The sequence below is a fragment of the Lepisma saccharinum genome, chromosome 9, assembly GCF_977018435.1.
Source record: "Lepisma saccharinum chromosome 9, izLepSacc3.1, whole genome shotgun sequence".
NCBI classification, from domain to species: Eukaryota; Metazoa; Arthropoda; class Insecta; order Zygentoma; family Lepismatidae; genus Lepisma; species Lepisma saccharinum.
In genome coordinates, this window is record NC_139237.1 from 74,843,406 (window position 1) to 74,868,220 (window position 24,815).

At 40.2% G+C, this 24,815-nt stretch overlaps 1 protein-coding gene across 1 annotated transcript in view; it reads right to left on the minus strand.

Moving 5' to 3' along the window:
• Positions 1-24,300, minus strand: part of LOC145992735 (multicopper oxidase 3-like) — a 41,559-nt gene extending 17,259 nt beyond the window's left edge. Inside the window, exons 1-7 of the mRNA XM_083129119.1 lie at positions 24,178-24,300; positions 21,961-22,081; positions 21,434-21,644; positions 20,212-20,432; positions 14,399-14,603; positions 13,499-13,686; positions 11,545-11,743 (exon numbers count right to left, since the gene is read on the minus strand). Of these exons, the coding sequence (XP_082985245.1) occupies positions 11,545-11,743; positions 13,499-13,686; positions 14,399-14,603; positions 20,212-20,432; positions 21,434-21,644; positions 21,961-22,081; positions 24,178-24,203 (1,171 nt within the window). The 5' untranslated portion in view covers positions 24,204-24,300. The remainder of the gene's footprint in view (positions 1-11,544; positions 11,744-13,498; positions 13,687-14,398; positions 14,604-20,211; positions 20,433-21,433; positions 21,645-21,960; positions 22,082-24,177) is intronic.
• Between the last annotated feature and the right edge of the window lie 515 nt (positions 24,301-24,815).

The following is a 24,815-nucleotide window of genomic DNA, read 5'->3' on the forward strand; positions in this document are numbered from 1 at the left end:
AAGATGTCACTGCTATGCTCGGCGCTAGAACTGCGTTCACTCGCCACCGAACTGCGACTTCTCGACGAAATTACACGGTAAAAGAATACGCACTAACTTTGCGTTACTTTCGCGATGAGATTGACTGCGGAACGACACTTTTGTATGAGTACTGTATGAGGTATGAGGTAGAGAAAATAAGTGAAAGATAGAATAAAGAAAAGATAGATAAGTCCCTATGTACAATATTTACAAAAAATCCCCCTTTGAAACTAGACTATAATCTGTTTCTCAGCTTGTAACGCATCCGGGATATATCTTCGTCTTGCTCCTCCTGCCGAAGTTACGTGCGTTCTCTTTGCTGAATTGGGTTCGGCTACTTTCCTTGCAAAGTCAGGTGGCGAAGAATAAGGCTTCAACTGGTCACTGTTGGCTCTCAATATTCTTCCGTCTCCGCTGTGTTTCATTTTGAAAGTATTTGCCGAAGTTTGCTCCACAATTGCGTGTGATCCAGAGGACTTCCCCGAGAATTTACTGCTTACTCTGCGGGCTTTACCAGTGATAGGATGTCCCTTAAGCCAAGCTTTATCCCCCACTTCAAACGTGCATTTGCGGCGTTTCTTATCACAAGCTTTGTTCTTGGCGTCTTCCATCCTGAATTTCGTTTCCTCCTTACTTGACATGAAATCTTGCTTCTTATTCCTGTCATCTTTTAATACGCAGCATGGCTGGCACGACTTACAATACTGGATAACGTCTTTAGTTAGGCCTATCCAAGTGTATTGTTCCCTAACCTTCGCTAACGTTTTCAATCTCCCAGGATGACAAGCGAATGCATTATCATGCAACGACACGAGAATTTGCGAACGTAGTGAAGTAGGTGCCCATATTTTCCCTTTTCCCTTCTCTTTGTACTTTTCCGTAGGCAAATTTCTCCTAAGAATTCCCTCGTTGTCGAAATACGAAGATTTGGCCTGGGTCTTCACCTTTTCCTTGTACTTCTTCGTTCCTTCCACCTCCTCATTCCTTGTAACCCTCGCTACGTCAGCAAGAAACTTGTCTTTCATTTGCTCGGAAATGAGGGAGGCTGTGTCCAGAAACCTACGTGGCTCCTCAGAATTGTATTCTTCATTTCCCTCAGTGGCAGAGAATGGCAACAATGAAGAATTTTCCATATCTTTAGTTCCAGAGAGACGAACCATGGGCAGTTTTGTGCTCCGAAGCAAATTTTCCCTCTGTTGCTTCCTCATTTGCTTCGCACTTTCCTCAGTACACAAAGCGCTGAAATCTGCAACTGATTTCTGCACAGTGTCAGTCGAACATTCCACACGGTCAATCATGTCCTCAGTTTCGGGGTGTGGTTTGCAATTTCCCATCGTCGCGGTTGCTTCAGCTACAGTTTCATTTCTTTCCATCGTCGCAGTCATCGTCGCGGTTAGCCCAGCTCCAGCTTCCACAGTCGACGTCCTCCCCTGCTGCGAGAACGGAAGCCTCTTTCCCACTTCCCTCTTCTCCGCAGAAAATAAATGAATGACGTTACTGTCCTCAAAACTGTAGCCTCCCTGCTTCAAATGTAGCGATATGCCGGCCTTCCTTATGAACCCACGACCTGCGATAAATCCCGTGAAACAATTGCGCAGAACGACGAATTTATGCTTAAATTTCATCCCATTCAAATGTACAGTAAGATACATTTCCCCACATGATTGTACAGAGCCTACTGCCAAAGAAATATTAATACGTTTATTGTTAATCTTATTTCCTTGTTTTTCCAGTTCTCTTGCGATCTCAACAGACACGGTGCTCACAGACGCACCAGAATCCAAATATAGCGTGAAGTCTTTTCCCTGAACCTTACAGGTGACTAACGGTTTTTTGTCGCCAGAAGTGAAATTTCTGCAGTTACGTATTTCCCTATTCCTCCCCCTGTTTTGCTTTCCTTTTACGTGTGCAAGAACCGGAGTTATCTGTTCTGGTCTAACGGTATCTTTAGAGACGGCACAGGTGGCGCCCTTCTGCGGACCATCATACCCCCTTCTCCTCGCCGGTTCTTCTGCTCTCGACGGGGTTCCAATATCCCGGACAGGCCCCCAGTATGTATCGGTATATTTTGTGCTTTTAAGCTGATTCTCAGCAACATACACAATATACACAACCATACATTTTTGAATCCTTGTCCCGAGGTTCAAAACTTGCAGTACCTGAAGTTCTGTGGATGCTAGTTTAGGCAATAGACACGTACCTCTTCAAATTACAACTTAACGCCCATTTCCTTTTAGATATATATAGGTTTATTCATAATATATTTACAGAAGTTAATTCTTGGCCGTCATTCGCAAAATTACGTTTCGGTGTACCCTGTCCCCCCTTCCCGAAGAGAGTGTGTAGACTCGCGTAGCCACTGGCTCCACGAGTAAAAAAAAAAAAATATAACCCTCAGTACCAAAAAAGGTGGCTGAAGGTATGTGTGTTGTGTACCCGGTTTCCCCCATGAAATAAACTATTAGAATAATGTGAAAAGAGCAAGTGTGTGTATTAAAAGAAAGAAAGTTAACATCCCCGCCGTCGGTTCACATAATAAGGAAAGAAAGCTCGCCCAGCCGCTCCCCTCAGAGAAAAAGATACCTCTTACATTGCTGTACTCCGCCAAACATCTGAGGCCGACTGCTCCTCTGCCCTTCCTATTTATAGGCCCCGCTAATGACCTAAACCGTTACTGGAAACTTACCGCTCCCCCAACGGCCAAGAACCCAAAAGTACAGGAATACATAGCCATACACAATTTATAACATAAAAAGGATCCAGTAATGATCGCATCATTACATACTGTTCAATTCCAACCGAACTATGTCATGTAGGCTGTGACACACACACATATTTATGGGTGTCGGAACCAGAAAACAGAGGCGATGAATTTGATGGTCTGGTTGATCATGCGTCACCCAATTAAAAAGGCAATGTGGCAGGCCCTGGCCCATAGCTGTCGCACCATCGAGTTTACATATGTCTGTAGTTTTAGTTTCTGTGTGTGTGTCGGATTACGTTTATTCATCTTCCAAACCTTTGGAAAGCACTCGGCGGGAGAAACATGATACTTCGGTGGTGATTCTCGGAATTTGACCCCAGCTGGCAGACCCTTCCAGTTTCTCCACCGCTGGAAACCGGCGATCTGGTGGTAGGAGGGAAAATGCCAGAAGTAAACAATAATAGCTGCAGAAAACAGATTGAGGTTGAGAAAAAGGATTTCTGATGTTTTACAGTCTTGCAAGAGCCGAAGTGGTCTATTTTGTCTACCCCCGTCGCGAACCTGTGAATGCAGCGCGCTGTGACGCCAGAGTCCCGGGTTCAAATCCCAGTTCAGACATGGATGTTTGTGATTGTTTGTCCTCAATGAACAATTCGAGATTTGACATCAATTGAGATGAGTTTTGTGTGAGGAAAGCTGCCCCTTAGGGGCTTCACTTTAATAAAAAGAAAATAAAAAAGATCTGACTGCCATGCGAAAGACCCGGGTTTGATTTCCGGGTAGGTGATCTAAGGTTGGAGTTTTTCCGGCCTTGTACCCGTATAAAGCGGCTCTGGGGCTGCCCCAGCCTCAAATCAATGGATACCTGGGGGGGGGGCTAAAAGCTGCAGTAGTATGGGGCTGATCACCACCTCCAAAATGGTCCAGTTCGAGAATGTGTGGGGCCCTATCCCCACATCCTCTAAATGTGCCTTCATGCCACAGTGGTACGCACAGGTAACTTTATCTTTTGATAGTGTTTGCAATGGAATTGAAATATTAAAATATTATACTGGCATAAATAGGCTACTTGTATTTTGTGCATGAAATGTTTCATTGCATTAGTGATAAGAGCTTTCGAAATGATTGATTTAATAGTTAATTGGTTCTAATGTAGCCATTATGTAAAATTCATACATCCACAACCCGAAATCCGGACAGTCGGGCCGACCTGCGTGCGAAGTGATTAGCATAGCGTGCTAAAACGCCGGGTGTCCTGGGTTCGAAACCCGGCCACGGCGTAGATTTTTTTTTTTTTGAATTGCCGTTCAACAATTTCATCTAATACGCATTCTTCATTATTGTTGCAATTATCCAAGTATCAGAAAGCGACGAATAATAACAAAATTAATCAGTCAATCAACGGACACTCGGTTCTAGGATCAGATCCAGGTACCCGGTTCCGGTTAATCCGAACTTTATATTGTTTGCCATCTCTAGTATATACATATGTAATCATGTATTATTTATACGCGGATCTTCCCGATGCCGTAGTGGTTACGTCGTCGTCTTGTAATCAAGGAATCCCGAGGTCGATACCCGGTGCAGGCACATTGTGGTTCGGACTCCACTTTAAACTGTAGGTCCAGCCCTGGCTAGCCTTTCTGTGCATAAAACAAATTTAAAAACAAACTCTACATTTATTTATGCATATATAGTAATGTCCGTTATCTACATTTATAATGTAAGAATAGTGTGTTTTACAATAATAAAAATAATGTAGTAACCAGCCCTGTTACGGAAACGCCACTGCTTTAGAAACATATTTGTCTCTCAGACTTAAACTCTCGGACCAAATTCCAACTTCATATTTTTCTTGGTCCGGAACACACTTCACCAATTTCATGCCACCACTTCCAGTCCATGATTTAAAAGCTACCCAGTTAAAAGCCAAAAGACATGTTGCTTTCTTTTCATCTTCTAAACCTGTTGTGTGTTGGGGCGAAACCACCCGCCGTGTTCCAAACCCTCTTTCTACAAGGTCATTAGGCGACCGCGAGCAGCTGCAGTGAACCTGCCGGCCGGCAACAGGGTTGCCCTGTCAAGAAAAGTGAAAAAAAGTCTGATATTTCACAAAATGAATTAATTAATTATGGGGACGTTGATACAGAAAATGAAAATATCGATCAGTGGTTCTCTAGAAACATCCTTTCTCAGCGTTCAGTTAAAATTTGAAAATTATCTGTCTACTGGTTCTCGAGATAATCGTGACTAAAGTTACGCCCATAAGCTTACATGGAAAATTGCTCAAACCTTCGCCGGGGTAGGAGATCGCCTTAAGGTTTTATATTTGTAAATTGTTTAAGATTTTTAAATGTTGTTAGTTTGCAAATAATATTCAGATTATCACAGGCAACTATAGTTAGATTGGTAAAGTTGTTGTTGAAACTTTACATATGTTTTGAAATACGTCGTAATCTGTTCGTGTTGACGTCACACTTTTCCATCTCGTCAGAGGAAGTGAACCCGCCTGAATGTTTTCACTTGACGACGTGGGACTGAGTTGCAAAACAAGACGAGAGTGAGAAATCAATATGAACTTGGAAACGGTGAATTCAAGAATAGTTTTCGGTTTTCGAGTTTTCTTCTTGCCGATAAGTTGAAAGTAAGGAACTAATAATGTAATTAGGCTTTCGCGACTTGTGAGTGAATTGCACAACGTTAGTTTGAAAGTTCTATTGATTTAATTGTTAGTTTTATGAGAAACAGTTTGTAACCTTACAAGAAAAATGCATATGCAGGTGTGAACCTACAACAGTGTATAATTTCAGATATTGACAGGGCAAGGTCGCTAGTTTTCAGGAACAAAAGAAAACTAAAAAAACTCTGGAATCTCCATAAGAGAAGATCTCTGCAGTGCACGGCTGCAGCTTCTCAGGAAGGCCATCGAGAAGTTCGGTCTCAAACAGGTGTACACGGAAGATGGGAAAATAGTGATCAGGAAAGGTAACACGAAACACTATGTCACATCATGTAGACAACTATCAAACCTGTAAAACAATCTAGCCGTAATACGCGAAAACAAAAAAACAAGAAAAAAAAACTCTGGGATAGCAGCAAGTGCCTCCTATGTCGCTCGTGGGAAGTGTATTCAACAAGAGCCATGGAAACTAATAATCTAAATATGTTTAATTCTATTTTGCCATTAAAATATTATGTGTTTGTGTCTTCGTCTCAAGCAATAGTGTGTGCAAATGTGTGTGTGATTGTGTGTCGTTGTTTGTGTACTCGTTTCCACCCGATGAAGAGAAGAAATAATCTGGATGTGTGTCTTAGAAATTTTCGTGTAAGTCAGGTAAGTGCTTGCCTTGATATATTGTTCGCTTTTTTTGATCAAAGAATGTCCCCACAGCTACGTATTCCGATCGGCCGCAGAGAGAGGGGAGGGAAGGAGAAACAGTAGCGCCTTTTTCTTTCAAGAATGGGTGAAAACGTCATGAGAGAGAGCGACCCCTACCCGCCTGACCATCAAACAGTCTCAACCCCCGTTACTCGGTCAAAGACCCACGACACCCTGGTTCGGAAGCAGAGGTTGCCAAATTTATCCGACCTCAGCATAGCACACGCAAACGTTCGTTCTTTAATCCCGAAAATAGACGAACTGAGGTTCGTGGTACGCCAACGTGCTTACGATATCGTAATAATAACGGAAACGTGGCTCTGTAGCGCAGACGGGACGAACGAAATCAACATCCCCGGTTACTCGGTGTTCCGTAACGACAGAAACAAGAAAGAAGGCGGGGGCATTGCCATATTTATCCGCTCGGCGCTGGCAGTAAAATTCGTAGACTTCCGACCATCCGAAGCCAATGATATTGAATATATTAGCATGATAGTTAGTGTAAGTGACTTAAAACTTGGCATTTGCGCGTTTTACCGTCCACCAAATGTACCCTATACAAATCTCGACATCATGGAAGAAATTATTTCAGATAACTATGCCAGTGTAGACGCTTTCATTATGCTAGGCGATTTTAATTGCGACATGCTCAGCACACAAAAAGCGGAGACCCTGTTTCTTAAAGATATTATAAAATCGTATAGTTTAACACAATTGATTGATAAACCCACTAGAATAACAGAATCTTCCGAAACATTGTTAGATTTAATAATTGTTGACAACCCCAACATTGTATCTTCTTTCGAAATCGCGAGTCCAATCGGAACTTCAGACCACTGCTTGACGAGCGTGTCACTGCATAGCGCAAAACCCAGGTATAAAGCCAAGTACGTTACGTACCGAGATTTTAAGAAATTTGAATATGAAAATTTTTGTCTAGATGCTGTAAACATCAATTGGAATGAAACGTTTAAACTTGGAAACATCGATTCTAAAATAGAATTTCTTGAGAAAAATCTCGTCGACCTGTTTAACGTTCAGGCCCCATTACGAACGGTTAGGGTGACGAAAGAGCCAGCGCCGTGGCTAACGGATAATCTTAAGCTAATCATGAAACTGAGGGATGGTGCGCTGCGTAAATACAAGCGAAGCAAATTAATTTTACATTGGAACGAATATAAAAGATTAAGAAATTTTACCACCTCTGTTACGAGGCAAGAGAAAAAAGCTTATTTTTCTTTTATTGTAAATAACAATAAGAGAAATTCAAAGAATATGTGGAATAGCCTGAAAACAATTGGTATCGGTAGCAAACGGAACGCGGGAGAACTTCCGCCTCACCTGAGCAGTCCCTTTGAAATTAATAAACATTTTGCAAATGTCTACGACAGTGTTCTTCGAGACAACGCCATTATTGCAAAGGAGTGCAAGTATTTCTTAGAGAACTGCTTTCAAAACGATGCAAAAGAATTATCCTTTCGCCAGGTTCAAGATTCTGAGGTTGAAAAGGCAGTGTACAGCATTCGATCAAATGCTGCAGGAGTGGACAACATTACGTGCAAAATGCTTAAACTGGCCCTTCCCTTCATACTTACGGCACTCACGCATACCATAAATTTTTCTCTGAAAACCAGCCAATTTCCAAATGCATTGAAAGAAGCTCGAGTTATTCCGCTCCCCAAAAAGCAGACGGTAACATCTCTAAGCGATTTAAGACCAATCAGCATTCTATCAATATTTTCAAAAGTCACAGAAAAGATAGTATCTATACAATTAAAAGAGTACATTGCAAAATATAAAATCTTACCTGATTCTCAATCAGGCTTCCGTACTTCTCATAGTACAACCACGGCATTATTATCTGTCACGGACAATATTTTACGTTCGATTAACGATAAAAAACTAACTATACTAGTATTATTAGACCTTTCTAAAGCTTTCGATCTTGTCAATCATAACCTTCTCCTAGCAAAAATGAAATACTACAGTTTTTCGAAGCCTGTAATAAACTGGTTCCAATCATATCTACACGAAAGAAGACAAAGGGTTCTTTACCCTGCCGACATCGGATCATCACCGATAACATTAAACGGAGGAGTACCGCAAGGTTCCATTCTGGCCCCCCTTTTATACACCTTATACGTCGCTGATATATCAAAGACCATCAGCCATTGTAATATACATTGTTACGCGGATGATACGCAGTTGATGATATCGTCATCACTATCGGATTTGTTAAACAAGATAGATAATCTAAACAATGATCTACATGCCCTTAACAAGTGGCTCACTGCAAATGGGCTCGCAATTAACCAGAATAAATGCGTATACACAATTTTAGGCTCTAAGTATTATCTTGAAAAAGTAAATTATGATACAAGTAACATCAAAATTAAAAACCAAAACATAATTTATGCACCAACCGTTAAAAATCTAGGCCTTACTTTTGATCCCAAATTTTCCTGGGCAGGACATATCTCAGCGCAATGCACAAAAGCACTAACAATAATGAGATCACTCTACAGGAGGAGAGACTTTTTCACTAGAGAAACGAAATTATATCTCATCGAAACTCTAATATATCCTATTTTCGATTACTGTGATGTGGTGTACGGCACGAATTTACAACGTAAAATATCGAACAGAATACAAAAAATACAGAATTCTTGCATTCGTTACGTTCTCTCGATCAGGAGAAATCAGCACATCCTACCCTTGCTCAATACATACAAAATCCTTAACATGTCTAGGCGACGCCTCATGCATCAGTGTTCTACAATATATAAAGTATTAAAATTGCAAACACCTAGCTATCTCCACGAGAAACTGGCATTTAGAAATTCCATACATCCATACAATACTAGAGGTCGGCGAAAAATCGACATTCCCCGCCACTCTGCTGTCAGTTTCGAAGGCTCCTTCTCCCTCTGGTCTCCAAAGGTTTGGAATGCTCTTCCCGATTATGTTTCTTTTGCTACAACACCCAAAAACTTCAAAGAATAAGTCGTATTATTTTTATTGCAAAGACAACAATTGAGCATTAGTTCCTACGGCTAAGCAACAGGAATCAAGTAAAGTAAAACCATGTATTTTGCAAACACTTATCTGACACAACGAATATTTCAACCTGTGTGCATGCTATTTTAGTATCGATCTGGATATTGCGTATGTACACGTGTGTGTGTGTGTGTGTGTTAATGTATCTGTCATTGTATTCTCTTATAATTTTATTATTTTTCATTTATGTCATATTCATTCATGTTATGTTATTTGATTTCAGTATTATTCAGTATTATAAATGTATGTATTGTAACTTATATTCACCAGAGTTAGGTGGTAGAGCAGCCCAAGGCTGAATCTCGCTCTGTAGCAAATAAAAAGACTTTTCAATTCAATTCAATTCAATTGGCGTTGTTATACTTGTTACCCAGCAAGCCCTCCCGACAAAAGGAGTAGCGAGCTAACTTTGTGACGACTGGTGTCCACCTTGAGGACTTTGCAATTTACAATACAGTGGTAGCAGCAGTGTCGTCACAGGTGGAAGTGAAACCACACCTTAATGTAATTATATTTCTCTATATACTTCTCTTTATCACCTCTGTACAAAGTGAGACAAAAGTCAGGTTACGTAGGACAACAAATACGTGCATACAAACATACATGATTCATATGCAATGGTTACAGTCGCTGTACAGTGGGATCCGTAAGTATTACCAAGCAAATTGTCCATCACCACGTTCACTTCCTTTTTTTCGTGAAATGAGAGCTCAAGAACTGACACAAAATACCAAACAATCTGCTTACAACCTCTGAAGCAGTATACATAAAAATACAGCCCTTAGAACACGTAGGATGAAGATAAAAGCCAACGAAAATAGTCGTGGACAATTTGCTGAGCAACACGTATGGATCCCGCTGTACATGTTCAATATGTACACCATCTGCTTGTATGTATTCTTTAATTCGACGCTTCCAGTTGCGTAGGACGCCTGCTAGTATTGTGGGGGTGATTGGGAGATGCTATCATTTCTTTGAGATGATCAAGGCTTTTAATTTTCTTACCATAAACGATTGTCTTTATGTGTCCCCACAAGTAAAATCGAGGGGTTTTAGGTCTGGCAACCGTGGTGGCCATTCACCCTTGTAACGAGACATTGCCCTCACCCTGTATTTTTACTGATGAGTATGAATGATTTTCAGATAAAGTAAATAATGGAAAAAAGCACAAAATCACAGCCGTACGTTACCCCAGAATCGAGTCTAGAGACCGTCGTCGGCTTGTAATCAAGGGAACCAGTGTTCGATAACCGGAGGAGGCACACAGTGCTTCTGATAGCACTCTAAACTGTAGGTCCAATCCCGTTTAGGCTTGATGTGCATCACGTTGATTTAAAAACAAATTCAAGTCAATTAAATTCAATCTAGGGACACTTGGCTTCCTAGCGGTTACTCTAACCAGTCCGCCACAGAGGTTGGCCATCTACTTGTGTGTTTCTCCTTACATAAAAATAACATAGAGTATGTCCTAGAAACGCATTGTTAAGTTTCGTTGCTACAAGACCAAAAGTGCTTTCTAAAAATTAACTAAAAATTCAGAGTGTAGATAAAATGAGATTTTTGAATAGGTTAAGTGCGAACCAGTAAATATTTCAAAGCATGAACACATAGAGCAAGTTTCAGGAATTTGTTTTTCCAGAAACATGGACAGTCGTAAAATTAAGCGAGCAACAAAATTTTACGAAATGTGTTTTTATTTGTATAAAATTTGATATCGAGGGGGGAAATTGCCCCTCTGTGCTTCCCTGCAGGTGCTCTTGGCCGTCTGGTAGAAATAATGTAAGAAAGACGAAAATTAATTCCATCTTGAGTATCCTTTTGTCCTTCTACTCTTAGATTCTTGCTTTCTTTTACTTCAAAGTTTGCCCCCCCCCCTAGAATTGGTTTCCATCCATGGTTGGGGAGGGACAATGCCCATTGCTCCCTGTGGTTGGACCACTGCAACTCCTTCCCCCGTAGTTGCTTTGAACTTTAATCGGATTGAAAATACTTAATTTTCTTTAAGAGTATAATATCGTTTAATAACGGAGATAAGATTCATCTACGCTAAATTTCTAGGTGAATGTAGAAACATGGACGTCTGGAAAGGGGGGGAGACAAGGATGGCCACACCTGCCCCTCAGAAATCAAATGTCAACCTAAAAGTGTATTTCACACGTATAATTTGATTTCAGTCATAGTAATTTACATTAATGAGGTAATTTCAAATTCAAATGGTGTTTCTTGAGGGGGTCAACACTATTATCGGGGCAATATGCCTCTTGGATAAATACCTTGCTTGTCCCTCCGTGGACGTCCATGATTACGGGGGGGGGCAATTACCCCACCTTGCCCCCCGTGCGCACGCCTATGCCTTCTACACGAAGAAAATGTCACTACTTACTCATGTAGTTATTGTACTCTCCTGGAACATTCAGCTCGCCAGGTTGAAACGCGTAAAACCCAATCGGCAAGTGGAGCCTTGCACCCGGTTTCCTTCCCAGAAGTCCTGAGTGCTTTCCTGCGTACTTGAGATCAGTGAGACAGAGAGCATCAGCTCCCCTGTGTGAGTCACTGCAGTCCACGCCCAAGTCGTTCATCACCTGCAAACGGTTGTCCAATTAGTTATAGTTACAGGGTGATTCAAAAGTATCGTTCCAAGCTCTGATCGTGAGTACCATTCAATTCGATTCGAAATTTGTTATCTAGCGTCGCTTTTCTGCCACTTTTGGACACTCACAAAGAACACACACGCCCAGGCCAGGATTCGAACTCGGGATAACCACTAAGCCACGTAGGTGAGGACTGCTGAGTACCAATCAAAAACATCATTATAACCTGTTTTGGCATTCTGACTTGTATTGTTTCGACATCTACCATCAAGAATCGCTAAAGCTTTTTCAGTTCTTTAGATATCGTTAAGATACTTGTTATCGATTGTGTTTGGCATGATAGCGTAGTGGTTATAATCATAGTCTCCCGTGTTACATTATCCAAGATGACTCTTTTAAGTGGTTAGGATCCTATTTTAAATTAAATAACCAGTCTCGGCAGGTCTAGTTGACTTAAAACAAACTTTTGCTGGGAAAATTTGTATTCACTCCCACACACAGGAGAGATAGAAGACTGTGAATTCTTCATGAAGTCAATGCAGGCTGAAATATCAATAGTTCAATTGGAACTTATTGTTCACTTAGGACAGTACACGTGTATAAATTCGATAATTTGATTGGCTCCCCGAGAGAGAGAGAGAGAGAGAGGAAGAAACAGTGAGAGAGAGAGGAAGAAGAGGGAGAGAGAGATAGGAAGAAACAGTGTGAGAGAGAATGAGAGAGAGAGACTCTTTCTATCTTGCCTTTCTTCTTTCTTAGAGAGAGAGAGAGAGAGAAGGAGAAAAATATTCCCTCTTCTCTTCTTTCTCTCTCTCCCCCTCTCTCTTTCTTTCCTTCTTTCTCTCTCTCTCTCTCTCCTTCTTTAGAGAGTGAGAGGGAGAAAGAAAAAGAGGGATGAAAGAAGGAAAAGAAAAGAGAGAAAGAAGGAAAGTAGAGAAGGGAAGGAGAAAGAAAGAAGTAGAAAGAAAATAACAGAATACTTTCCAACGGGAAAGGAATGGCATCTTTCATTTAGATGGTATGTTACGTGCCATTGGGAGAAACATTTTAAGGCCGAGAGAAGAGAAAAAAATATGAAAGTAATCGCAGAGAATGAGAAAAAGGAAGATGATTAAACGAGGCACAGAGAGAGAGAGAGAGGGGGGTGGGGAAGAGAAGTAAAGAAAGATAGAGAAATATAGAAACTGGGCAGCGAGAAAGAGAAGAAAGGAGAAAACATAGCTTTGCATAATTACCATTTATTTCACCACTATCACAATTATGTGAAAGAAAAGACGAAGAGAGGGAGAGAAAGGAAGGAGTGAGAAGAGAAATACAAGACACAGAGATAAATCGCATTGAGAGAGAGAGACAGAAGTATAGAAACGATATTGGAAGAAGGAGGAAGGGAGATAAGGTAGAAACTGGGTCGGCAGAAAGAGAGAGAGAGGGAGAAGGAAAGGAAAAAATATAGAGCGAGACACAAAGAGAGGAGAAAGAAGAAGACGAAAGCAAAGAAGAGGAAACGATCAAGCAGACTGAAAGTAAGATACGAAGGAGAACGACTAAAACCAAGGAAGATCTAAAAGATGATGACAAAAGAAGTTGTGCTGGGCACTCACCTCCCAGCAATAAGCTAATATTCAAAAGAGGTTGTGTTTTGACTTTAGTTCTTTCAACTTCAAACTACAATTCCCTGTATAAACTATGGACTATATGTCTATTTGAACACTGAAAATTGTCTATGGTAGTATGGATGCAACTTACCACTCCTTGATGAAAATTATTGTGATAATCTGGTGGATCGGATAACTGATCAAGATCTGCGCCTTCGTAGCGCAAGATGGCGAGCTGGTTAGGCAAATTGTCTGTTGTACACTGTTCCACACCTTTTAGCTGGATCCAGTAGCTTCCTGGTTCATTCCTTGTCTCCAGAACAAAATCATATCTCTCCCCTGGGAAAGTAAAAAACATGAATGCATCGTTGGCAGTTCTTTCTTAAGCGTTGAAGTACAGGGTGATACAAAAGTGACCATTGCTTTTTACAACCTCCTGTAAGTGTAATGCCGGGTGGTCCTAATTAAATTTTCCCTACTCAGAGCCATCTGGAGTCCTTTCGAAGGATCTGGTTGTGTGAAACTTGGTATAGATGTTACTAAGATCATTGGAAAGCGAATGTGACGGGGAAAAAATAGTTCACATTTTCACCACCAGGTTGAAATATGACGCTTAGAATTAAATTTTCCCTACTCAGAACCCTGTAGAGCTCTTCCGAAGCATTGGGTTGGGGTGAAGTCGTATAGAGGCTATGAAGTCCATGGGAAAGCGAACGCTGCCGAAAAATAGTTAACGTTTTCACCACCAGGTGGAAATGTGGCACTGGAATCAACCAGAAGTCAGACATACAAAACTTTATTTTTAGTTTGTCAGTACGGAAGTGTTCAATACACGCGCCGTCAACATGAATGACAGAGTGATCGATGGATGTTGTTCTCTGTGCATTAAATTTCAGCGCAACGTTTACACCTGGTGGTGAAAATTTGAACTTTTTTCGTCATCCTTCGCTTCCGCATGGTCTGAATAGCCTTTACACAGAGTTTCACTGCACTCCGATGCTTGAAACGGACCCCAGAGTGCTGTTAGTAGGGAAACTTTATTCATCCGTACCTGACATCGAGACGAGAGTGTCGACATAGACGGGTTGAATTGCATTCGAGTCCGTTGCTACGAGCAGCATCCGGTGGTTCTGGATCTGGATCTGTTGGGGACACGAGAGGGCGCCAGCGTTTATTAGACGGAAGAGGTATTTTCTCCCTGGTTTCACATGGTAGATGTGATATGGCGTAGTCGTTGATTTCCCAGTTTCACGATCCTAGAAAACAAGGCTACATAAGATATACAAGTACAAGTTATCACAAAAGCATTGTTCAAGAACAAATTTTAAAAAGAGTACAGTAAAACGCCTCCTAACTGACGCTTATGGACACCTATAAATAACGGACATTTCTTAATTGGCCGGCAGAAATACATGCAGGTATATGGGTGAATTTACTTCTAAATAACAGACATTCTCAATAACGAACGTGGATATTAGTAACTATATCTCATCAACGACTTAAAACTTTTGTGTAAAAAGAAGTGACAGTTCCTGAAATTCAGACACTGTTGGAACAGGGTGCGAAATGTCTATTGTTGAACAGTAGTTACTATGATTTGATTTGGTGGCAGTCAAACGTATTTACTTATTGACTGCGATTCAAGTGAACGTAACTGTTGAATCTAATTGCTTTAAAAATGCATGCTCGTTTTATATTATAATGTATAGTGCACGGCATAAAAAACACAGTAGTAGCACAGATAAAGATATATATAAGCAGATCTTCATCTCAGACACACGAACCTTCCACTGGGAATTGCCATTCGCAAGACATTTTGTAATAATCCGCTAAGAGGCGCTGAGAGCACCACTCGCACTTTTGCTTCCACTTCTTCTACCAAACAGAATAAGAGATGGCGCTGCTGAATTTCACCGCTGTCTAGGTCAAAAACTTATACCGTATATCTTTATCTGTGATAGTAGGCAGTGGCAAGGAGGTTCCTCGGACAATATTAGTTTAACCATATAAGAGAAGTAACCAGAGAACCAAATTGGAAACAGAAAAATCAAACAAGCACCTTCATAGCAATGGCCCAAAAGATTATAAGTCATCCCAGTGTAGAATTTGGGGTGTAAGGAGTGACCTTCTGGTATGGCACCGAAAGTTAACGTCATTTTCCCGTCGTACATCCAGGTAACAGCTTCTTTCAGGCTAACGATTCTCTGGCGCCTGGACCCACGACCAGGATAGTCATCTGTGCAGTTGTGCTGTGCTGTGTTTCTCCTTATGTGTACTGAGTGTCCTTTACATATTTTTTTAATAGGTAAGGATATTTTAGTCCTTAGACATTACTGTAGTTTTAGTTCCTTTTAGTAATGAATGACTGGTTTTAAAAATTGGGCGTGTCCTCAATTTTGTTTTAGTTAAAGGGGCGTATCCTAGTATTGTATAATGAACAAAAATAGCCTATGTGCTGAAAATATGGTCCCTTTTTCCCCCAAAAAAGAAATACCAGCATAAGTGGATCAAAAATTAGTATAAAAAAAAAGGATTCCGTGGAGTGGTTGGTTAGCGCAGCAGAGTTGAAGCGAAATCACAGATCTGTTGTAGGTTCATTCCCCACCAAAAACGAAAATAACTTTGTTCACCTGAAGACGAGTGTAGCGCTTGCACAAAACGTGGTGTTAGAACAAATATAGGAAGCCAAAACAGACGGGAAAGAGAAGATTTTTTTTCAACAGTTGTAGGGCCCGAGTTGACATCCCACACACTAGACACTATACTAGTGGGAGATTTTAACTGCGTAATTCGTTCACAAGATCAAAATCCAGGATACAACTTCTCACGTGCGCTCTATGAATTAACGCAGGGGTTACAACTGCGTGACGCTTGGATACACGCCAATGGCGAAAGTCAAGGTTACACACATATCACCTCCAATAGTGCGTCAAGGATCGATAGGTTTTATGTCGCACCAAGATTTAAGGAATATATAATTAGTGTTCAAAATTTTCCAGTATGCTTTAGTGACCATAGTGTCCCAATTCTTAAAATAAATTTAGATTTGATCAAACCCCGACAAGGTAGCGGATACTGGCTTTTAAATAGCACATTATTACACAATGGTAGTTATGTCCAGCTAATCAGGGAAACGTGGAACGAACTCAAGGCCTCTCGGCCAGTGCAAAGGACCCTAATCGAGTGGTGGGAAACTCGAGTTAAGCCTACATTTCGTCAGGTCAGTAAATTCTTCAGTGCAGAGGTTAGTAGAGATCAAAGAAACAAATATAATTTTTTGTATGCAGTCTTGCATGATCTCCATCGACTAGCACTGCAAGGTAATTTTGATCGTCCCTATGCAAATGAAATAAAAGCGCAATTACTTGCTATACATAGGAAACGAAAATCTGCAGCAATAATAAAGAGCAAGATTTTTCCTATAGACCCTGACGAGCAAGCCACAATAAGTCACATTCTTCAAGAACATAAACACGCCAGGAGTCACGTTATTCATAAATTAACTTTAGATTCCGGTGAAGTTGTCACCAGCCCTCATAGTATACATGACAGGTTTTTACAATACTATAAACATCTTCTTGGTCAAGCCTTTAATCCAACAGAAACGCAATGTAATTTTTTGAACTACCTCCCTGCATCACTGACAGAAAATGAAAGAACTGAGCTCACACAACCGTTTAGTAAAAAGGAGGTTCATGATGCAGTATTCAAAGCTCCGAGGAATAAAACTACAGCCGAAGATGGATTACCATCAGAATTCTATCAATGTTTCTGTGATCTAATAGGAGACGAATTAACGGAATGGGTCAACGAAGTGTTGAAAACAGGGACAATAGGGAAGACCAGTAGTACGGGAGTTATAGTGTTAGTACCCAAAAAGGCAAATCCAAAGTTCGTCACAGATTTTAGGCCAATTTTAATATTGAGTAGTGACATCAAACTTATAAGTAGGTGCATAAATCAGCGTCTAAAAAAATATATGGTTAAACTTATTGGCAATTTACAGTTCGCTTGTAATACGTCTCAAAGTATACATCACTTGCTGCAAACGATAAGAGACGTAATTATTACCAAACAAAATAAGAATGCAACAGAGGCGATTCTATCTTTAGACTTTTCTCAAGCATATGACAGAGTGAGCCACGAATATCTGTACACAGTCTTAGAAGCATATGGCTTCGGAGACACTTTTATTAATTGGATAAAAACATTATATAATCATATGCTACTCAAACTCAAAATAAATGGTTTCTTGACAACAAGTTTTAAAATGCGACGAGGTAGTCCCTTGAGTAGCACATTGTACGTCCTCACAATAGCCCCCTTTTTGTTTAGTATCCAGCATCATTTACAGGGTATTTCTACGGCTTCCACCACAATACAAGTTGGCAGTTTCATGGACAACGTCACGATTTTTCTCAAGGATGAAAGAGATCTGTTCAGTGTTAAAAGCCAAATACATACTTTTGAGCTCACATCAGGAGCAAAACTAAACAATCGAAAGTCATTCCTGATGCCACTTGGCAAGGAGAATCCTTTCACAAACAATACGGAGATCCCTGTAGACAAGAAAATAAAAGTTTTAGGTATAAACTTCTATGCAAATATCGATGAAACGATCGGAGCTAATAGTAAACTTACGTGCGAGAGGGCAATCTACGTCCTCAGAGTGAACAAGATGCGCTCTCTGAGTTTAAAAGCACGAGTAAGATTTATCAACGTTTTTGCTCTCTCTAAACTTTGGTATGTAGGGAAAATCCTGCCCTTCAAACCACAGCACTTAGCCAAGGTCAACAAAGCTGTTGGCTGCTTTTTGTGGCACGATACAATTTTCCGGGTGGCAATAAATGAGGTCACGTTATCAGAGAAGACAGGTGGGTTGGCACTAATACACGTAAACACACAGGCAAGAGCATTGTTTGTACAGACTGGCCTTAAAACAGCTTTCTCACTGCACGAGTCAACGACCCAAGAATGTATACAGACGATAATACGGAACATTCCATTAGAAGCTCCCATCGATATCCAAAGTATCCCCAAAAGGTTTTGGTTTTATAAGGACATCGATTTGCAGGTATGCTACCAGTTATTACGACATGAGACAATTACACCATCTGTTAAAAAGTTATATAGTGAAATCAATAGTTTCAAGCACACAGTACCACGAATAGTCAGGGATTTCAATACACATAATTGGCCACAAATATGGGAAAATGTCTCCGCCAAACACCTTTCAAAAGCTGGCCAATCAATATGGTACAAAGTGGTTCATCGTGTTATAGTGACAAGAGATAGGACATACCAATATGGAATCAGTGACTCGCCTAACTGTATATCATGCAACGTGCCTGACTCTTTAGCCCACAGGATAACGAAATGTCGAAACTCCTCCACGGCATGGAACCAATTGCGAACAATGCTCAGTCGTATATGCCGCACCTCATTAACAAAGTTTACGGATACCGATATAGTTTTTCCTGATTTCAATTTTTTTCCACCAACAAAACAACGAGCAGTACAATGGTTGATAACAGAATACTTATTACGTATATATATTTCACAATGACGAGAGCAGTTTTCAGAAACAATTCAGTATCTTCTTGCAAGAACAATACGAAAAAATTCCTCTCCAAGCAAGGAAGAAATGGTATGCAAATTTCTTATTAGTGCTTTATACTTAATGTAGGTCAAACAAAAATGTAAAGGTAAACCAGATAGAAATACAAATTGTAATAGCAGTAATACACTTATGTCAAAAACAATGTAATTCCATAACTTGTATATCAGAATGAGACAATAAAAAAAAAGAGTGGTTAGCACATCGCACTACGACGCCAGGGGTCCTGGGTTCGAATCCTGACCTGGGCATGGATGTTTTTCATTGTCCATTTATCAATTTCATCATATCATCACTCATCCCCACCTTCGCAAATTAGCCAAAAGTGGCACAGAAAGCGAAGTAAACTAAAGCAAATCAATCAATCAATCTAATTCAAAGAAGCTCCACCCGCTCATATTTGCAGCTTGGAGTAGTTTCGTTTATTTTACGCCCCTTTTAATTACTTTCATTTCCAACAGATGGTGACACTGATCAATGTAGTCGTTCCGGGGGATGGATCCTTTTCAACTTCATAATTGTGCGAGCAGGTCTTCACTTCTATGGCAACAATAAAATCCAAAGCAAGAAATAGACTGAATAACCTTCTTTGTCAACTGTAAGGCTTGATATCAAACATTTATGCTCTAAGCATCAATCGTAAGTCTCTTATAAACAAAACAAAACTATTTTCAGTGATTTCCGTTCTAGGGAACAACTGTATTACTTTCGGATATTAGTTTCTTAAATTATTTTTTTCTATAATTGAATAACATTAGTACTGGGGTAGGTATTTATTTGACAATAAATTTAACTTGTTCCTGTTAACATATTGCACTTCGATTTAAGATTAAAGATTGGAAAGAAATCTAACAAGAGTGCCCCAAGTTTATAATCTCATTCCCAAGGGTGCCGCGAACGTAAAAAGGTTGGTAATCCATGCTTTAGACGAAGGGAACAAAATGGTGAAAATTTTAAATTTTGTCCCGTGTATAGGTATATTGTGCCCTGAGATTGTGGTAACGCTACCTACGACTCCTATTTCATTACAATAACCATCGAACCACGCAGGCTGGCTAAACTTCAGTGATAAATACAGAGCATTCTGTTACATTCGCTACGAGACTCGGCCGCAAGCGGCCCGGCGCTGACCGCCGGGCAGCTTGCCGCCGAGTCTCGTAGCGAATGTCACGGAATGCTCTGTATATGGTGTATTCTACCGCTCATAGTAATAATAATAATAATAATAATAATAAAGGTGGTAGTACAACGTATCTCCCCTTCCCGTTGATCAGAAAGCTGCGGGGCAGCTGGTTGATGTCCCGGATTCTCCTCCCGGGGAAGTTGTTGGCTGCCAGTTCGTGCATCCAGTCCTGGATGAAGATGTAGTGCTCTGGAAGGTCGTAGTCATACAGACCGCCAGACGGATCGTCGGACTGAGGTTCCCTCACTACCAGCGCCCCGGCAGCTCCATCGAGTCTTTGGAAACCTGAAAAAGGGAATATAATTATTCATATCCATGGCTAAGAGCATGTATTATGATTAGGGCCTGTTAATTACATAAGCCAAAACGGCAAATCCCGCCAAATTTTATTCTTGGGAACCATATACATTAATTTAATGTTCCATATTCTGAGGCATGTTACATATTTCCTTAGTAGAGTACGTATTTTTGCATAAAATGCGATATTTGGTACAAAACAAGATATAGCAGGAAAATAATTTACACGTAATTAGACATCAGTGGTGTATTCTTCATATTATAGCATTTACCGCCAGTAAAATAACTTTCTTTTATGTAGCCTATTTAGCTTTAAAATATGGATGATTTCTCATTATACATTATATATAATGCAAACTATTAAAAGAAGCTTCTAAACCAGATTTATAGATTTATGTAAACTATTTAAAGATCTTAAAGAGTGGTTTGTGTACGCCACTGATCCTTCTCCACCGCACCCTTCTGATGACCGGGTTTCCTCCCCGATTGGACGGAGCGGGGGGGCGAGGGAGACGAAGCGAGTGGATATTTCAAAACCAGGGATCAGTTCCACAGCTGCAAACAGCGTTGGCAGGAGAAAACTACTTGTTCCTTCCTGCTTTCTGTGCCGCGCTTGGTAGAGGCAGTGTTGCTACATGACATGAAATTTACCTTGGTGCAGGAAAATTTAGGTCCAGTTTTCGGTAAAAAGGGAGAATTCATAAATATATACAAATTGCAGGAAAATTTGAAATTAAGGGACTTCTGTTTTTGTTTCAATTACATTAAATTAATGTAGATGGCGTGTGTGTGTGTAAATAACAGTTGTTGCGGTTTAGTTCAATTTGTTAGAATGCGCCACTGATATGAAGATAAAATCTTTGCGAATCATCATATGTAAGTTCGAGAAAAGTAAGGTAGTTACTCAAGCCTGTGCTACTCGATACAAAATACACCTGAAATTTACTTCACAGAAATAGAGAGTGATGATCATCTTCTCCTATGATTACCTGAATGAGCGTGCCAGAAGTAGGTTCCCGAAAGAGGAACTTCAAATTTGTATCTGAATGTGTTGCCTTCAAGGATCTCGCACTGCGTGACCATGGGAACTCCGTCCATGTAAGGGGTTCCTCGTTGCAGTATGCCGTGCCAGTGGACTGTCGTGGCCCTCCCCTTGAACCTGTTCTCAACATCTACCACAATGGTGTCACCCCTGCACACCTGCGAAATAAATACACAAGCATATGTAAGTGTCGCGTCACAACCCCGATAAAAGTTCACAGCGTTTTCTTTTTTCTCGTTAAAACCTCGTTTCAGTGTCACCAGAATCGGAAAACGGCATGTTGTCTTCTCTATATATGCAACACCACCTCACAGATTCAGGTTGCCACTGACAGATTTTTCTCTGTAGGAGAGAAGCAAATATATATATATATATATTGTGGGTGAAGTAAAGTAAACCAAATGAATCGAATCAATTACTCCTATGGTAGAACCAGATTTACAATTTGATCCCACGTTCCTTTAAGGGACTTACATGAACAGGGGGGCCTGGCATCATCCTGTTGACACTGTTCACTGCAGTCTCGTATCCATCTCCCGAAATGCATTGCGGGCGAAAACATTCCTTGGTGTTCGTCGAGCAATTTCCACAGGCACTGAAAGTTATTAAAAAAAAAGAGTATTAGTTGCAGTTTCGGCAAGAAAACCAGCATTCAGTATCTTTATTAGTAGATCCACCCAACCACAATGACACAACTCCCTTCGGGCACACTGTAAAAAAAAATACACTTCTTGTACACTTTTGGTACACTTTCTTGCATATAATATGCACAAGATGTGTACTGAAGGTGTTGCAAAAGTGGACTTAAAGTGTTCTAGATGTGTGCGACCCGAAATGACGAAATTTTGTACACTTGTTGCACACTTTGGGGACACATTCAAAGTTGTGTGCACTTCTTCAACGCTTTCTGTACACTTTTGTTTAAAGTAAGTCTGTACACTTCTTGTACACTTTTGTAGCACATGATTTCATTTTGTGTTGTTGGTCATATCGATTGTTATTTTATACTTTTTTTGACAAATGAATATGTTATGAACATAAATCAATTTCATTATATAAAGCAGTAACACACTTGAAAGCAAGCAACATTAAACAATAACAAAATATAACTATTTTTTTCCTGGAACACATGGAAATCGCATTGCATCATGAAACTATCAATACTTTTTTGTTTAATGTACCAATTTGATAATCGGATAAATCTCATTAAAATTGAAGAAGGAGCAAGTTGAATGTTCCGAGGAAATTAATAGATTTTCTTAAATCGAACTATTCATCTTTAAAGCACACCAAAACAGATCGTTAACTTCGGGGGGCTGGTTGTTCCTACACCGGCCGCTAGATGGTTCTGTCAAAATATGTACAAGAAACATAAGTTTTTGTACAACAAATAATGATACGTTTGATTGTAATCATAGTGAAAAATTGTGCTTTAACACTCTTCGAAAAATATGTGAACATCTAAGATACAAATTAAAGAAGAAAATGTACTGCAGTGAATAAAAGTGAATCTCCCATGAGCAACCTTTTTGATTCTGGACTATATAAGTAGAAAGACAAACGCGCATCTCACAAAATTTAAGGTTCACAGTTGAAAGTTGTTGCTTTTTCCTCCTTCAATTGTCAAGTTAAATGTAAGTGAACTGTATTTTTATTCCAGAAACTAAGTATGAGTACTGAATTGCGATATATCTCATGTGTGCAAGAAGTGTTCCAAATGTGTAAAGTGTACCAGAAGTGATCAAAAGTCGTTTCTGCAGCACACTTCTTACACACTTTTGGGATACCTTTATATTGGAAGCACTTCTTGCACACTTCCTGTACACTTCTTTTGCTGCACTTTTTGTACACTTCCTGTACACTTTTTAGCACTTCGTGTACACTATTGAAGCACTTCCTGTACACTTCTTGTGCACATTTAATGTGTACAAGAAGTGATCAAAAGTAGTTTCTAGGAAGTGTTCCAAAAGTGTGCAGAAAGTGTATTTTTTTTTACAGTGCACCCATGGCTGAAAGTATGCCATCCGACATATGTAATAATGATTGTACAGTTAATGTTGCACCCAATGATCCTATGCAATTGCTGCGCCAATTATTATATAATAACAGAAAGATTAAATATCGGAGAAAAATATACTAATCCAATGTGTTAGATTTTATGTTCACACGTCCGAAACCAGAGACCACAGGTTTCATTCGTCATTATACTAACTAACTCTCTAGCATTCTTAAACCCGAAGGTTCATGGCTACAGCAACGCAAGTCTATCCCTACCGATTTCCTTAAGGTCCATCTCAACGTTATCCCTCTCCATCTTTGTCTTGGCCTTCCTACAGGCCTCTTACCATCAGGTTTCCAAACAAGAATCCTGTAAAGTCTTCTTTCCTCTCTCATCCCTGTCACATGGCCTGCCGACCTATGTCTTCTTGATTTAATTATTCTAATAATATCTAGACAGGAATACAACTTATGTAGTTCAAAATTATGTAAATATACTTACCATACATTTAATTTTTACCACTAAATTAGCCAATTACATTATAAAAAGGTAAGCCAAGCTGATTTCGGGTGTGCAATGCCCAATGTGACCACCCTAGGCGCGCCCCTGAGCACCGATTCATCAATTCGAAAAAAACATGAAAAGACGATGGAAATTAACGAAACAAACACATTAACAACGCATTCCCTTACTCTGTCATTGTGGCGTAATCCTCCATGATAAATTCGTAGTAGCAAGTAAGAGTCTGGCCAGTGCACGGCCTGACACATTTCCCACCCGGAACGACTTCGTGCTTGCCATTGTTGTTGCCAATAATGTTGATGTTTGCATTGTTGCTACCTATTCCCGCCCAGTCTAGCCGTCCCTCTTTTGGTGTTACATCATTGGCTTCATCTGGAAAGAGGAAAGACTATAGTTGTAAGACAGGCCCGTAACTAGGATTTTTTGAGGAAGGGGCCAGACCCGATATATATATACACACACACACACACACACACACACACACACACACACACACACACACACACACACACACACACACACACACACACACCGTGTCCCAAAAGTCCAGTAACACTTTTATTAATTCATTATACAAAAACTACAAGTGATATAGCTTTCGTGTATATGTCGTATGAAAGAGTATCTCAAATGTTTTTTTTTTAATGTATGAGTTCACAATGCCTCGATATGGGAACCATGTGTAACGCGACATATGTCTACCATTTGATTACCGTGTCTTGTCATGTGGCTTCAAATGTAAAAGTCGCAAGGCTTGAAATCGATCGGGGGATCGAGCTGGGCAGTCATCATGCTGATAAATCATGTC